At 40.2% G+C, this 14,415-nt stretch overlaps 1 protein-coding gene across 1 annotated transcript; it reads right to left on the bottom strand.

Moving 5' to 3' along the window:
• Positions 1-1,862: 1,862 nt before the first annotated feature.
• On the bottom strand, positions 1,863-14,199 carry LOC148831646 (ammonium transporter Rh type C 1-like). Its single transcript, XM_088922025.1, has 11 exons — positions 13,040-14,199; positions 9,708-9,900; positions 9,050-9,200; positions 8,692-8,839; positions 8,173-8,339; positions 7,705-7,842; positions 7,335-7,471; positions 6,885-7,009; positions 6,518-6,591; positions 5,271-5,363; positions 1,863-3,519 (listed from the first exon to the last, which is right to left on the bottom strand). Exons 1-10 carry the CDS (start codon positions 13,260-13,262, stop codon positions 5,286-5,288), a joined length of 1,434 nt encoding a protein of 477 aa, XP_088778151.1. The 5' UTR covers positions 13,263-14,199; the 3' UTR covers positions 1,863-3,519; positions 5,271-5,285.
• Positions 14,200-14,415: the final 216 nt, after the last annotated feature.

A 14,415-nucleotide genomic window follows, 5' to 3' on the forward strand; every position in this document is an offset into this window, starting at 1 on the left:
CAGGGCTAAACAGTTGACAGTTTCACACAGCCTCTTTCTTGGGAAGCAGTTCAACTCAATTTAAAGTTAGCGTTAGTTTTTGAAGGTTGCAACTGTGCTCTTTGGTTTGTCCATACATGTTTCTGTTTTTAAGTATTTTGGCCTAAAACTTAACATTAAATGTTTTAAACTCAGAGACGTAAGGACAATTATTTAATTGAAGAACAGGCACCTTGCACTGTCACTACAATGAGTTTAATAATGACAACATGCAGCGATAATCATATCTACCGCTCTATCCATCATCACAATTAAATGATGAACTGCTGTTGTGAAGAAGCTATTGACAGAAGGGACAACTGTATTTGGTAGTTAGAGATCCAGTTGATGGTCAACCCTTTTCTCAAAGAAGCTGCTCTTTCCAGCTTCTGGAACTGCTTTACAAGCTTTGTGTGTTCATCATTCACCCTTGACCTGCCACGCAAAGCAACAAAAAAAAACCCAAAACAGTACTATCGCAGGGATACCCCAGACCCCCCCAAAGAAGCATTCCCACCTGTTCAGTTAGGTTTGAGCTGAGAACTGAGCTGAGGTTTGAGAACATCAGCGATAGGAGCTTCTGTGCTCATTATGCAGCAAGGAAACAAAAGGGGGCTGTATGAGACATGAGGAAAACTCCTTTCTGGCTCCACCTGTAGGAGTGCAAGTGTGACATTTCACTGGGTCACCCCTTTGACCCCGAACATGTCGGAGTAAAAGGCTAAATAAACAGCACTAACACATGGGAGCACTTCCCTTCACACTGCTGTCCCAGAGCAGCTCAAGCTGGTGACCTTGTTAAACCACTGAGAGCCATTTGACCCCCGACCACAGCCCCCTTCAGGCCTCCAGTGTCCAGGGAAGCAACCAGGAGAAAGCATAATGCTGTGAATGGTGTCTTTCTGACAGGACACAATGCCTTGCACACTTCATTATTCCACAGGGAATAGTCCCAGCCAACCCAATGGAAAGGCACAGAGGAGAGGGGGGGAATTGATTGCCAATTAATGACAATGAAAAGGTTGAGTTCCATTAGGCTTTAAATTAGGTTTAAAGTTAAAGTTCAGCAGGCCTGTGCTTTTGAGCAATAGAAAGCAGCCATTTAAATGATAATCCCTCAACTGCATTTCTTATGCTCTTCTCCTAAACTTTGTCAGAACATAGGAAAGCCTCTCAGGCAAAGCCCTGAGCTCCATGAAATGGGGAGATCCTTGTTGGGTTACCATGTTCTTAGAAGCAGAGCAGAATAAAGCAAAGCTTAGTAAAGGAATGAATAAACCTGCAAAAAAACTATAAAAAGCACTAGGTAAAAACAACAAGGTAATCATGCAGGGTACCGTTCCTGGCAGTGGTTTGGCTATAGGAATAAACTTCTGTTTTGCTCAATGAATCTATATGAAAAATGAATATCAGTGATGAGCTGGAGTGTATAATGTGGCAGACTGGGGGAAGGTCAAAAGTCAAAACAATTCTGACAGCACAACTGTAACTGCACAGGATGAAAATGGTGCACTGAACAAGCCAGCAGAGTCAAGATTGAGGCACAGAGCCCATGACTCACTTATCTTGTCATTTAGAACTACTGATGAGGTTGTAAAACCATTCACGAGTTAAAATAACGTAGCTCCACAGTTACCACAATTCTGGATCTGTCCGAAGAAGCTCAGAGTACACATTGCTCTGAGAAGTATAAAGAAAAATGCAAGCACATGGGTCATTACATGCAATAGATATAACACATATTCCAGTGACCTCTGCAGTCAACAAGGAAAATCTCATGTGAGGTTCCACTTATTTCTAGAATCAATGTTATGCAATTATAAAAAAACAACAACAACAACCAATGTTCTTAATGTGTTGATCATTTATTAAAGAAAAAAAAAAGCTTTATTGAACATTCAAATGTAGTACCTTTACAAAAATATGGCAATATGAATGAGCTACATCGGTCATATGGCAAACATCATTTTGTTTTCAGAAATCCTTTAAAGTAGAGAATCAAATTGTACTGCATTGCAGAAAGTTCTTTCAGGGAAAAAAAACAAACAAACAGACAAAACACTTTAATCACAAGCCATCAAAAACAAAACAAAGGGGCTCATGAGAGGTGTTATTGAAACAAATCTGAGAACCAGACACACTGAATGGTATCATTTGATATTCTGCCCTTCTTATCAAAGACCTCAGATTTTATTACAAAGGTTACAGCTGCTGTAACACAGATCTCTTCTGGGCATTTGCTATATATTAATCTTGTCCAGTGTTAAGCATAAGGCAGAGTCATTGCATTTACGATTTTGTCTTGGTTTTAAGAAACTGTCAGATACACCAAATATGTTCCTTTGGTTGTGCTACAGTGCATCATGTGATAGAAGCACTGAGATGGTTATGCATGTGACTAATTATCCACTGATGTAGTGTTTCTTTAATGGGGGAGGGAGAGTAATATGAAAGCAATCACTTTATATGGAACAGAATGTAGTACGGCCTTTCTATACCCATTCTGAACAGACAGTTGCTAAAACACATAAAAACCATAATACCATGTCTACACAATATTTGCAGGTGATAAAATAATTATAAATTATTCACATAGAAAGTAGAATGGCAGGAGGTTCTGCTTTGTTCTCACACGCCGCACAATCGAGAGTCTCAAACATACAAGAGCTCAGATACAAGCCACAGAAAATATGGATGTACCTCCATTTAAAGTAAGAAACAAAGAATGTTTCTAATTTTCTTCCATTGCAAAAATTCTTCATTGTTCCCCTGATTATATAAGCAGCAGGTAGTGTTTTAAAGCTAAAAATGAACTTTAAAAATATTGCTAAGGCTATACTGAGCAGCACTGAAAACACAAGAATGGAGTGTGGAAAACCAGCAGCATCTGTTGCATTTTTTGATGCTTCTCAGTATAGTTCCATAGCTAGGTTTTTTTCAAGAGTGCAATTTTCACATTAATCCCTTATCTAATGTGTAGCCAGTTTTATATTGGCACTAACTCTAGCTTCCAAAAAGCATTCTGTGAAGTAACAGTACAACAGTAACAGAGATGTCCATTCAGGCCTGAAGTTACAGCACATCAATGTTCTACACCAATTTCCAAAATAGACTGGAGCACTGCAATTCATCCATGTGTCCTCTTTCCAGCTCCACCGCGGCTGTGTGGTCTTCTAGGCGATCAGCATCATCGCAACAATGTGATGCTTCATGTCGATGGTATAAAGGACCTCAGAGGGTCAGAGGGGCTTTGCTTCCAATTTTAATCAAGCTACTGCAGAACAGGCAGGCTGGAGTGAGTTTTATTTCCCTTTCTGGCTGAAGTCCCGGGACAGTGGAAATGAGAGTCCCAGTGCAAACCTTTGCTCATTCATAGTCATCATCCTGACTGGAGACAGGAAGATGTGGGCTCACCCAGTCCAGTGATGACAGAATTAGAGGGAAAGTGTCTTCTGGCTGTTGAACTAGCTGCCATGTTCCATTGAGAAGTGCAATTCAGACCTGGGTAGAATAAAGACTTTTAGAGTTCTTGTTTACTCACACAGTTAGTATTTTAATAAGACCAATATTTTTATAAACTGGACAGTAGAACAGTTCTGCAAATTTCTCTTCCAAGTGGTTATCAATTGCATCTTTGTACATTCAAGTGAATGAGGTCAGTGAGAATAATGATTGAAGTAGTATTTACTGCTTGGCATTTTTTTTTCCTGAAACATTGATTTAATGAAAAACAGCTCAAACCTCTCACTCTCTCAAGTTAATTTGTATACGACACTATTAATGTGAATCATGGTGTTCTTGAGGTATTACATCATCCAAAGGCTTATTTGCGATCAGAGAAATGCCTTTTGGTTTGCGAGTGATGTTTTATCTCAGAGAAATTCAAAATGACGCCTCTTGCAAAAGTAACAAATGAACAACTTGCCAATGCATTAGCAATCCTGACCTATGAATTTTTGAAAAAAAAAATACAACTCAGATGGCTTAGACGACCCCCTTAGTTCAAAACCCCTGCTCTCCTTTCTCCTGTATGCAATCACCATGTGCTTGTAATGGATAGGAAAGGCCTGTGAAATTAATGATCTCAGCAGCCTGTTTTGCTGATGGTCAGAAACGTACAGATTCTGAAAACGGTATGCTGCAGAGAGCTATATCCCTTCACTGGACATGTGCAAGTACGTTTTCTTTGAAATCTCACGCATGCATTTAATTTAAATACATAGCATAGGGAAGAGGTTGTCAGATGGAGAAGGGGGAGGGGATCTTTTTTTAATGCTTCCAGTCTCTTTCCATTAAAATGGAACTGTCTCTTTGACAGACAGGGCATTGCTGGGTCATCTGACAGTGAGGCCATCATAGGTAAAAATAGACCTCTAAATCCAATTTTATCATCTTTAAATCAGGCTGAATAAAATCTGGTGAAACCACAAGGAACACTCTTGGCTTTTCATTATTTAATTCAAAGACACTGGTTTGGAGAGAAGCGCGGGGGGGGGCTGCAAATTTAATTTAGAACAGCTTAATGGCGCCATCTTCTGTTCAAATTTCACAGTGCATCAAATCCCAGGAAGATGCGTTTTGCTTAAAATAAGGTGACATCCAATGTCAGAACTATTTTATTTAAAACAAGGAACTGAACGACTACTTTTTCAGTCAATATCAGATTTCCAGGATCTATTTTATGGACAAAAACAGTTGAAATGATCTACAATGTAACAACTTAATTTGCCAAACGAATCCAGTTCTGTTTAACAGTTCCTTTTACAGCATTAGTGACACTTTCATAGTGTACATTCGGTATGTCACATATGACCTCTCATACCATCAGGGCAAAACGAGGCCCATTTTGACACATAGGGGAAGCACAGAATTGTACAAGAACAGTAGTGACTGTACACAAAACACTCCCTAGTGCACTGTCTGCCTGAACAAGGTGTTTCTGTCAAGGCCAAATCTGACACACACCACCATGTTTTCAGTGACACAGAAAAAGACCAAACAAAACTCCAGGCTTGCCTTTGCTTTTCATCAGCTGTGACATGCCTCTTCGTTTACATGCTACAACCTCGTAAATATTTTGACTCTCATTTTTCTATTTAGCTTAGAATATCATTTTCCCAGAAAATAATAAATACACGTCCCGGAACGACCACAAACATCACCACTGTTTCATAACTGAATGAAATGAACGGTTCCTCAACCTTCCAAGGGTATCTAGTTGGCAGGAGTACCAGCCTGTTAAGATACTTTACCTTAAAAATGGACATTCAGGGGCCTGTGTGCTTGCCCATCATGTGGTTGTTGTATTCTACAGGGGGTGGAAGACTCTCCTCATCTTCAGGAACCTGTCCAAAAAAAAGATTGTAAGATTGTACGGTCAGATCTTCACCAGCTCAGATCAACCAGCAATTTTACAGGATAGTTATTAGAAATTAATACTTGGATCAATTAAATTGTGATCAGTAAAGCAAATGAATTCAACAAAGCAAGTATTCATAAGTTTGATTTATACAATCTCTGGCTTCAAGGACCATTTTACTTGCTTAGGTGTTCTTAATCTTTAAAGCTGGGCAATTTACAAGGTGAATTAAAAGGCTAACAGATTTCATAAGATGCACCTAAAATACAATGAAGTACTGTACCTGGAAAAATCAATATGTACTTCTATATGAAATGCAATAAAACATGGCTAGAAACAGTCTGGTGAATATAAAAGTCTGTTATTCAAGTTCCCTTGCAGACATTTTATACATATGCAGGGCTGTTGAAGAACTTTGTTATATCAGTGGATGACCTTCAAGTGACAGGTGAAGCATTCTAAGAATACCTGTACACTCAAACTCAAAAATTGCATTACAGCAACATGGTCCTGACAAATACTGGTAGTGCGCATTATGAAGGGCATGTGCCCACACAGCAGTGTTTCAGATGTAAATGCAGCTGGTGAAAGTCACCTGCCCTCTATTCTCTTACACTGACATGTTTTCCCCACCTCAGCTTGGAGGCGGGCAGAGTATTGGGAAGCACTTGCAGTTAATGAGAAGGAGCTTATCCCAACTCCATCACCTTCATCGACTTGTCAAAACAAAAACAAAGGGCATCCTAGGAGACTGTTTTGCTCAGGGAACTCTAGGTAATTCTTTTAGGAATAATTAATTTGAGCGAAACAAATCAATGCAGAAGAATCCAGAGAGATAATGTTCTAAATGTATGTAGTATACCAGATTAAAAAGTTTCTAAAATCACTACTTTAGGCAAATGACCATTTACCAGTAAAGGAAGTGGGGAAAAAGCATTGGTTTTCCAATTTATTACTACTCATTTAACCAAATAAGTAGCTAGTAGATTTTAACCCCCCAAGATAACTTAATTTTTCCATAGCATGCCATTAATAGCGTCCCCTTATGGGTTTTCCATACCAATGGCCATCTGAAGTCATTCAAATAGTGAGATTTCAAAGACCTTTGCCTACCTAAGATAATTTCACCAACAATCTTACCTCCCAGTAAACTTCATCATTAAAGCAGTTCTCATCGGCAGGGTCACCCCAGATTGGTAGCTTCAAGATAATACCTGCGATAAGAATGTGTGAAGTTAACTGTGAGGCAGTGTTCTGCCCATCTGTACCATGTTTGACCACAAGATGGCAATCCAGGACCAAAAACTAATAATACTATTGCAACAATTCTAATAGGTGATGCATTATGCCACAGCACCAATCAAGGAAAAAAAGGAAACAGTAAATCTACCCATCTCATTCATCATGCTAGAAATAACACTAAGCCACATACCTAATGCTTGCTTACGTCTGAAACAAACACAAGAAGAATTTGATCTTTCAGTTCACTATCGCACTTCTCACTTACCTACTATTGTTCCTCCCACTAACCCAAAGGCTAAGGCCACAGCGATTCCAGCTGCCTGATGTCCTCCTTGAATCGAGGCGGTCCTGTGTGCAAACTCCCCCTCAAAGCCAAAAGTCAGTTTAAACCTGGAGGTCAAGAGACGACACGTTTACATCAACCAGTCAGCATCAGGTGCAATGAGAGAGCTTTCATTATCCAAAAACCTCCATTCCAACAACTAAAGTTGGCATTCGAACAGTTTCAAATTAAAAACATTTTGTTGGTATAAAAAACTAATTCTTTGCGAAATGTGTGCTTGCTGGCTGTGTCTCAGGCAGTGGGCAGTTTGGGTAGGGCTACAGGCTAGGATTTTGTTGGCTATATCATCAGGGCCCAGGGTAACCACATTACCTCTCAATCCTCAGTGGGTCTGCAAACCCTTGCAGGAAGGAGTGTGAAAAATGAGCTCACCCCTCTTCGCTGTAGACCTCCTTGCTTGCAGCTGCAGCAGTGATAGCACCAACAATGCCCCCTATAAGCCCTGGCATGGCATGCAGGTTGTGTATGCCGCAGGTATCCTGAATCTTGAGCTTCGACTCCAAGAAAGGCTGTGAATAACAAGGTTGGCAGTTATAATGGGTATAAGTTGAACACCATTTCTAGATCTTACTGGACTCTCTGCCAGAGTGAACAGTTCATTCTATGCTTCTTAGAAAAAGTACTGGCATTTCTGACACAAATCTCCAATTCGTATCTTGATCCTTCATGCAATGCTTAATGGGCAAGTTCTTCTATAACAGAGCACGGTTATTAATTTAACACTAAAAAATGTTGTACTCACTGTAAGGTAGACGTAGCCTAGGGTGGAGATGATGCCACAGCAGAAGCCAACAATCAGGCTGCCATAGGGTGTGAGCATGAACTCTGCGGCTGTCCCTGCAGCAACGCCTCCAGCCAGGGTGGAGTTCTGGATGTGCACCTGCAAAACGGGCTCTGGGTTAGGAGGCAGACTCAAAAAGACAGGAGAGCTGGTTCCAAGCCCTCACAGTACTAGGTTTGCATGCAGGTCCAGGGAGGTCCCCAAAACATGGGCTAATTGCTTACATATTGTAAGGAAATGCCACACATAAGAGCAACCAGAGGCTCACGAGATAACTGTAAATTTATTACCATCTCTGTGTTAGTGTGTAAAAGACAGTAAGGGCCGAAAACACATCAAGGAGTGTGTCTACAATATCAATTATAAAGACACACATGACCACCATTAGCTTAGTTCTGTAGCTAGATATATATGATGGGTGTAACGTACCATGTCAAGTCTGCCCTTCTTCTCTACAACACTGGATATCATCACTGCAGTGACCACACAGGATGCCAAACATAGGTAGGTGTTGATAGCAGCCCTGTGTTGTCCGTCCCCGTGGCCAGCGATAGCCGAGTTGAAACTGGGCCAGAACATCCAGAGGAATAGGGTGCCTGGGGGGGGAGGAGGGGGGGGGGGAGGAAAGAGAAACTGCAGTGTTAGTCAGGGCTGGAGAAGAGTAGTTTGAATAGTGCCAAGGTGCTTCTGCAATACAGTCTCAGTAGAATTGTTAACCTTTTGAAACAGTAATTGACAGCTTAATTACATCATACAACTGCAGTATACCTGTCTGACTATTTTCCTAAGCCAAGAATGCTACCTGATCTCATACAGTAGACATTTAAACCTGTAAGGAAGGCATCAGGAAGGTTTGTTTAGCAATGGCCACCCCTAAGGAGAGTATATACTGTATGCTGAGCAGTGGCTGGGGTGGTATTCAGGTTACAAACCTTATTCTCAACTTACCAATCATGGCAAACACATCAGAGTGGTAGACAGAGCCTTGCAGGCGTTTGCTTTGGTCTAGATTTGGTCGATAAAGAACTCGAGAGATGGCCAGACCATAATATGCCCCAAATACGTGGATAACCATGGAGCCACCAGCATCCCGAGCCTGTTATGAACACAAAAATATGCATGCATTAAGCATCCCGGAGGTTTTCCCACAATGTATTTTGTCATTCAGTGGATCTCTAGGTGCTAACAAACCCAGAACACATTCTGGGTATAAGAAAGATAATTAATTTTATTATATATGAAAGGAGTTGATTACATTTCACAATGCACCAGCTTCAGGTAAGCAGGCGGCAGTATTCAGACTCACATGAATGAGGTTCAGGATGATGTACTCCTCCACTGCGAAAAGAGTAACTCCAAACAGCGTCATCACCATCAGCTGAACTGGACTGACTTTCCCCAGCACCGCTCCATAGGCAATCAGACAGCCCGCAACACAGAAATCAGCATTGATAAGGCTGGAAAGAGAATGAAAGTATTAAGATGCTGGATAGATACTGTAGGTGAAAGCACAGTGAGAAATGGATGATTATTGCATCTTTCCCTATAGCTTGAGCCATCAACTCAGTGATAATAGCAATCACATTTAACCTGGCATGTAGTTCACTTGTTGAGGATCATGTTGAATAAGAACTGAAGGACAGCAAATATTTTGACAACAGTCCACTCTAGATGACTTGGTTTTATTTTGGCTTTCTGACATAGCCCTACCAATCATAAAGGCTTAGATCCGTCATCAATTTAGGTCACTCATTTTTTCCCCCAATCTAAAACACCTTGCGATTCTTATAATTACTACATGCTCAAATTTAAAGAATTATTGTTGCAATTCACAGTAGTGTTGTATTAAAATCTGGCATCAAAAGACTTCATTATACTTTATCAAGCCCATCCAGATAGGAAAGAAACTTGTTCCAAGACCACTAAGAAATTACAGATGAAATTGACTACAGTTTTAATCTTACTTTTCTATCCCAATCTTGATCTTCCCATCGTTGAAGTCCAGATGATGGAACCAGCCCTGCATTAGCAAAGCCCACTGGATTCCAAAGGCAGCAATCAGGAAGTTGAAGCCCACAGCCCCAAAACTGTAGCGCTTCAGAAAGGTCATGAGGAAGCCGAAGCCCACAAATATCATCACGTGGACATCCTGGAAGCCTACCGAGAGAAGGGAAGAGGAACATGGGTTGGAAAGGTTCAACAAAGTTGATCAGAGCCTGAGTAAGCAGTCAGTCAGCCTAGTGGGAGGACGTTCGAGCTCTGAATGGACAGCATTCCAATGTGTGGTTGGTGGATAGGCTGGAGTTCTTAACTTCCAAACTTTCACAGAAAATTATGACATTTAAATGTACTTTTGTAAATTCATCATACCAAACGTCTTTAAATAAAAAAACTCCTAACTAGTAAGGTAAAGTTTTGAGATGTGGTACTTTTCATTTCTAAGTATGACTTGCTTCAAAACCTGTCCAACAAGAAATTTGAGCAAAATGATCTGGGCATCCTGCCAATTAAAAACAGTCAAAAATTGCATGAGATGCACCACTAATTATTCATTCTAGACTGCAGTATCATCACAGCAGATGTAAGCCAGAAACATGTTTGAGCCTTTGCTCTGGTTTTGATCTAAGAAGCTGTCTCTCAGTTAAATGTCCTCACTTTTCCCCCCCATCCTTTGTTTTTCTGTGTTTATTTTCAAATCATAAGCAGGTCCTGTCATATTGCATTATTTACATTACTGTGGGAAACCTTTTATTGTAAATGTATTGTTTCTTCTACAAATACCATATGGATATCTTCTTGTAAGAGATGAAGGAATTCTTTCAACTAATTTCATACAAATGTTACTTTCAGTGTTGCAGTACTGAACACATGAAACTGATATTATAACTCATGGCTACAGTGGTTCAGTGCTGCTCCATCAGCAGTCTTCAGCCCTGGGCTTGATTCTAGATGTGTGACCACATGGGCTTTCACCAGCTGCTCTGGTTTCCTCCTAAAAAAATCGCACAAGCAATGTTTAGTGGGGTCTCTATATTATTCTTGCAAGAGCTCCCCAAGTCTAGCGTTCTAGTCTGATAGACTCTGGGTTACCACAGACATGGCTGGGAATAAATCAGACCAACTTGCTGAAAGCAAACAGAAAGCATGCTATCAAATCACAGCCACACGCAAAAGTTTAAAAGGCTCTGTCATGTGAAGATGTTACCCTTTATTCACTTTTAAAAAGTCCATTTATGAACCCCAGGGACATAGCACAACATTTTATATAAACATCAAATGGATTAGTGGTCGCTTTCTCTCAGGTGTACTCTTACAAAGATTTGGTCTCTTAATTATGTTACTTGCATCATGACAATAGTCTTCACTCTATACACAAATAAAAGACTTACCTGGATCACATGACACAGGCGTTTGATTTCCAACATTATGTTGCCTATAGCTCTTTTATCTGATGACAGTACTCTTTAAAATATTAACAATGGTAGAGGCTGGACAAGGGCTTAAGTCAGACCATTACCAGTTATGTCTGAGGTAAGAACTCATGACAGCACATGTAATGAAATCACAAGAGACATTGAGATGCTGCTTTTTTCTTTTCTGCAGGCAAAACCAGATCTATTGTCTGTTCTAACAAATGGATGATGTAAAAGCCCAGTCCAGTAAACTCAAAAGATTAAATTACTCTGCTTCCTATGTTCCCACGTATGTTTTTAATAACCGATGATTAGCTAATGCCAATAAGGGCAGTTTGGTGTCACAGTCTGTCTGGTATCACTGGGGCCCTGGGCTCAACTTTGGACCCGGGTGCTATCTGTGTGGAGTTTGTATGTTCTCCCCATGTTCACATGGGTTTCCTCCCACAGTCCAAAGATAAACTGGTATGTTAATTGGCTTCTGGAAAAATGACCCCGGTGTGTGTGTCTGTGTGTTCCCTGCAATGGACTGGTGTCCCATCCAGGGTGTACCCTGCCTTGCACCTGTTGCTAACCAGAACAGGCTCCTGCTCCCCTGCAACCCTGAATTTGATGCATAGGATAGAAAATGAATGGGTCACAGAATGACATCATGGTGACTTTTTTAAAAACAGCCTTTTTGGGCACCACTGTGGCATAGCAGTTAGCTGCGACATCTCAGTGTTATGGTACTGGGCTTAAAACCAACTTTAGTGCATTCCGTGTGGAGTTACCATGTTTTTTTTTTGGGGGGGGGGGTTCCCCAAGTGGTCTGGTTTCCTCTCACCTCCTACAGGCATGCTGGTTAAGCTAGCTGCCATGTCTAAATTATCCATGTGTGCGTTTTGCAATGAACTGGCATGACATTCAAGATGTAATAAATAAGCCACTTTCCGATAAAGGCTGGAAGGCATTCCCATTTAAACCTTGGATGCACACAGCACGTAAAAAACTTTCGTAACCGCTGGGGATAACCAATCGATTACTGACAAAGAACAACGACACCCGAGAATTAGATGCGTGTGACGAAGTTGAGTATTTAGGTATATCAAGATTTGTCTTAATTCGCTGGACAGAGCCCCCTCATGCAGAGTGAGAAGTTTAACCATGAGGATTCCGTTTTCTTGGAAAGGACAGTGCAGGAGGAATGCGGGAGGCGAAATGCGAAAAGTTGGATTTTGCGTATTATATATAACTTCACAAAATGACGGTGGTACCTATTAGGATTTAGAACAGCTAAGTCGAATGGTTTGCTTGTCGTCACCCCTCCCAAACATACGTTAAGAATTTATATTTATGTCTTTTTCAGTCAATAATTAATCATTTTTCTTCTGGTTTACCTCGTTTTTAGGCGTCTAGCTTATTCATAAATCACTCTGTTGACAGTTTTCTTCTCGGCCAAGTGCAAAGTTAAATCTGATTGGTTTCAGCTGATCCATCGTGTTTGCGCACTATTCCCACAAATCACTGGTTATGCTGGTTGAAAGTCCTTTTCAAAGTCATTGGCAAGTGTAGGTCTATGCAAAACAGGTTAGGAGTTTGAACCAATTTTAACATTTTGGAGCAACGACTAACTTTCCTAAAATATTCACTTTAAAAAGAAAAATAAAATAAACAAGAAAACTTTACTACACAAAACCGACAGTTCCGAGTTTGGGTTCATACCTTTTATAACAAATATAATTTGTTATTTATATTCATTGTGCGATTGTAAAACGCACATTTGTATGTCAATTTTTACCAAACTGTGATATTCTAATGCATTTTCAGTTATATTAACTTTGAGTACCCAAAGCATGTTAACCAAATATACGTTTCTTGGAGACACATAAAAAAGTACTTACTGGGGTATCTGTAATAAAAGTCGTTTTCTATGTCGCTGGTTATATTTTGTTGCTTCTTGAATTCAGGCCAGTGAGCGTCGGCCTCGTGGTTATAGCGGATGAAAATGCCGAACAGGATGATCATGGCGGTCTGCCAGATGAAACAGACCACAGGCAGCTTCAGCCGAACATTGGTGTTCTTGGGTCTTTCAAAGCACTGGCAAAGACTTTGCAAGATTCCCATTCTGAAAATGCGAGGTGCAAGCTCTGGCCCTTTAAAACTCAACAGATGACAAATCAGAATGTCTCAGAGATGCAGATTGAAATTGCTCATCCTTGAATCTATTTTATAGACCAGGTACGGAGGTGTGTCCCTTGAAAGGTATCTGTTTGGTCCCTCCAGACACACCTCCAGAACAAAACTGTGAACAGTACACCCCCTAAAACGAAATTACCCTGAATCTCTTCAGAGATTTACCATCTATTAAGTAAAACACGTTTAAACGTTAAAGAGCAGAAGTATTTTTTAAATTGGAAATGGATATCACATAGTGTATTATATAGGAAAGTCATAGTTGTGATGAACAATGGCAGAAGAATACACATTTGTTTTCGAAAACCCGAAAGACCGCAGACATTTTTGTTACTAGTACCTGCAAAATCGCGGATCTGGTCCTGTATTGGATTATTTGGGATTTTCCACGGCATTCCAGACATCAGGAATTGTCACTCAGCTAGAATCCTCTCCTAAGGAGAAAACAGTAGGCAATAAAAATGTGATAGGCGATCGATGTATATTTCGCCTTTCGCCGTCTGTGGAAAACTCGTCCGCGGCTCCGTGGACTCCGATTAATGACCCAGTTCTAAAGAAGTAAATAACATTTCTATTTTATTTTGGTTAAAATAATAAACCTAACGAGAAGACAACGAAACACATAACGGGTCACTGTCAGAGTTTTTCAATCAAGAAATATTCAGCAGCAGCCTATTAACAACATGACATGGCTTTCTACTGTACTTTGTAAAGGGACTCATGTTACACAAAATTATTGTTTAATGACTGGCGTGGCGTAACATTAAATAACAAAGACAATGTTGCAAGAGCTAAGAACTCTTGCAAAGAGCGACCGCCCGACTACTCTGCTGCCTTTTGCCATTCAAGTACAGTTTTCTCCCAGAATAAGTTTAACATAATTCATTCAGCCCTTTTATAAGCTTGAGCTCCATGTATTGAATCTATTAATAGTATGCTGACCTCATTTAATATCTGTACAGTAATAAGAAAAGGGATAAGTAAGTTCATTTTTAAATTGATGTATACTGCAATATGAACAATAATATCAGACATCTATTTCTGATTTTTACATAAACATATTTGATCAACAAGACTGTTTTGC

The sequence above is a fragment of the Atractosteus spatula genome, chromosome 7 (genome assembly GCF_055471065.1).
Source record: "Atractosteus spatula isolate fAtrSpa1 chromosome 7, fAtrSpa1.hap1, whole genome shotgun sequence".
Lineage (NCBI taxonomy): Eukaryota > Metazoa > Chordata > Actinopteri > Semionotiformes > Lepisosteidae > Atractosteus > Atractosteus spatula.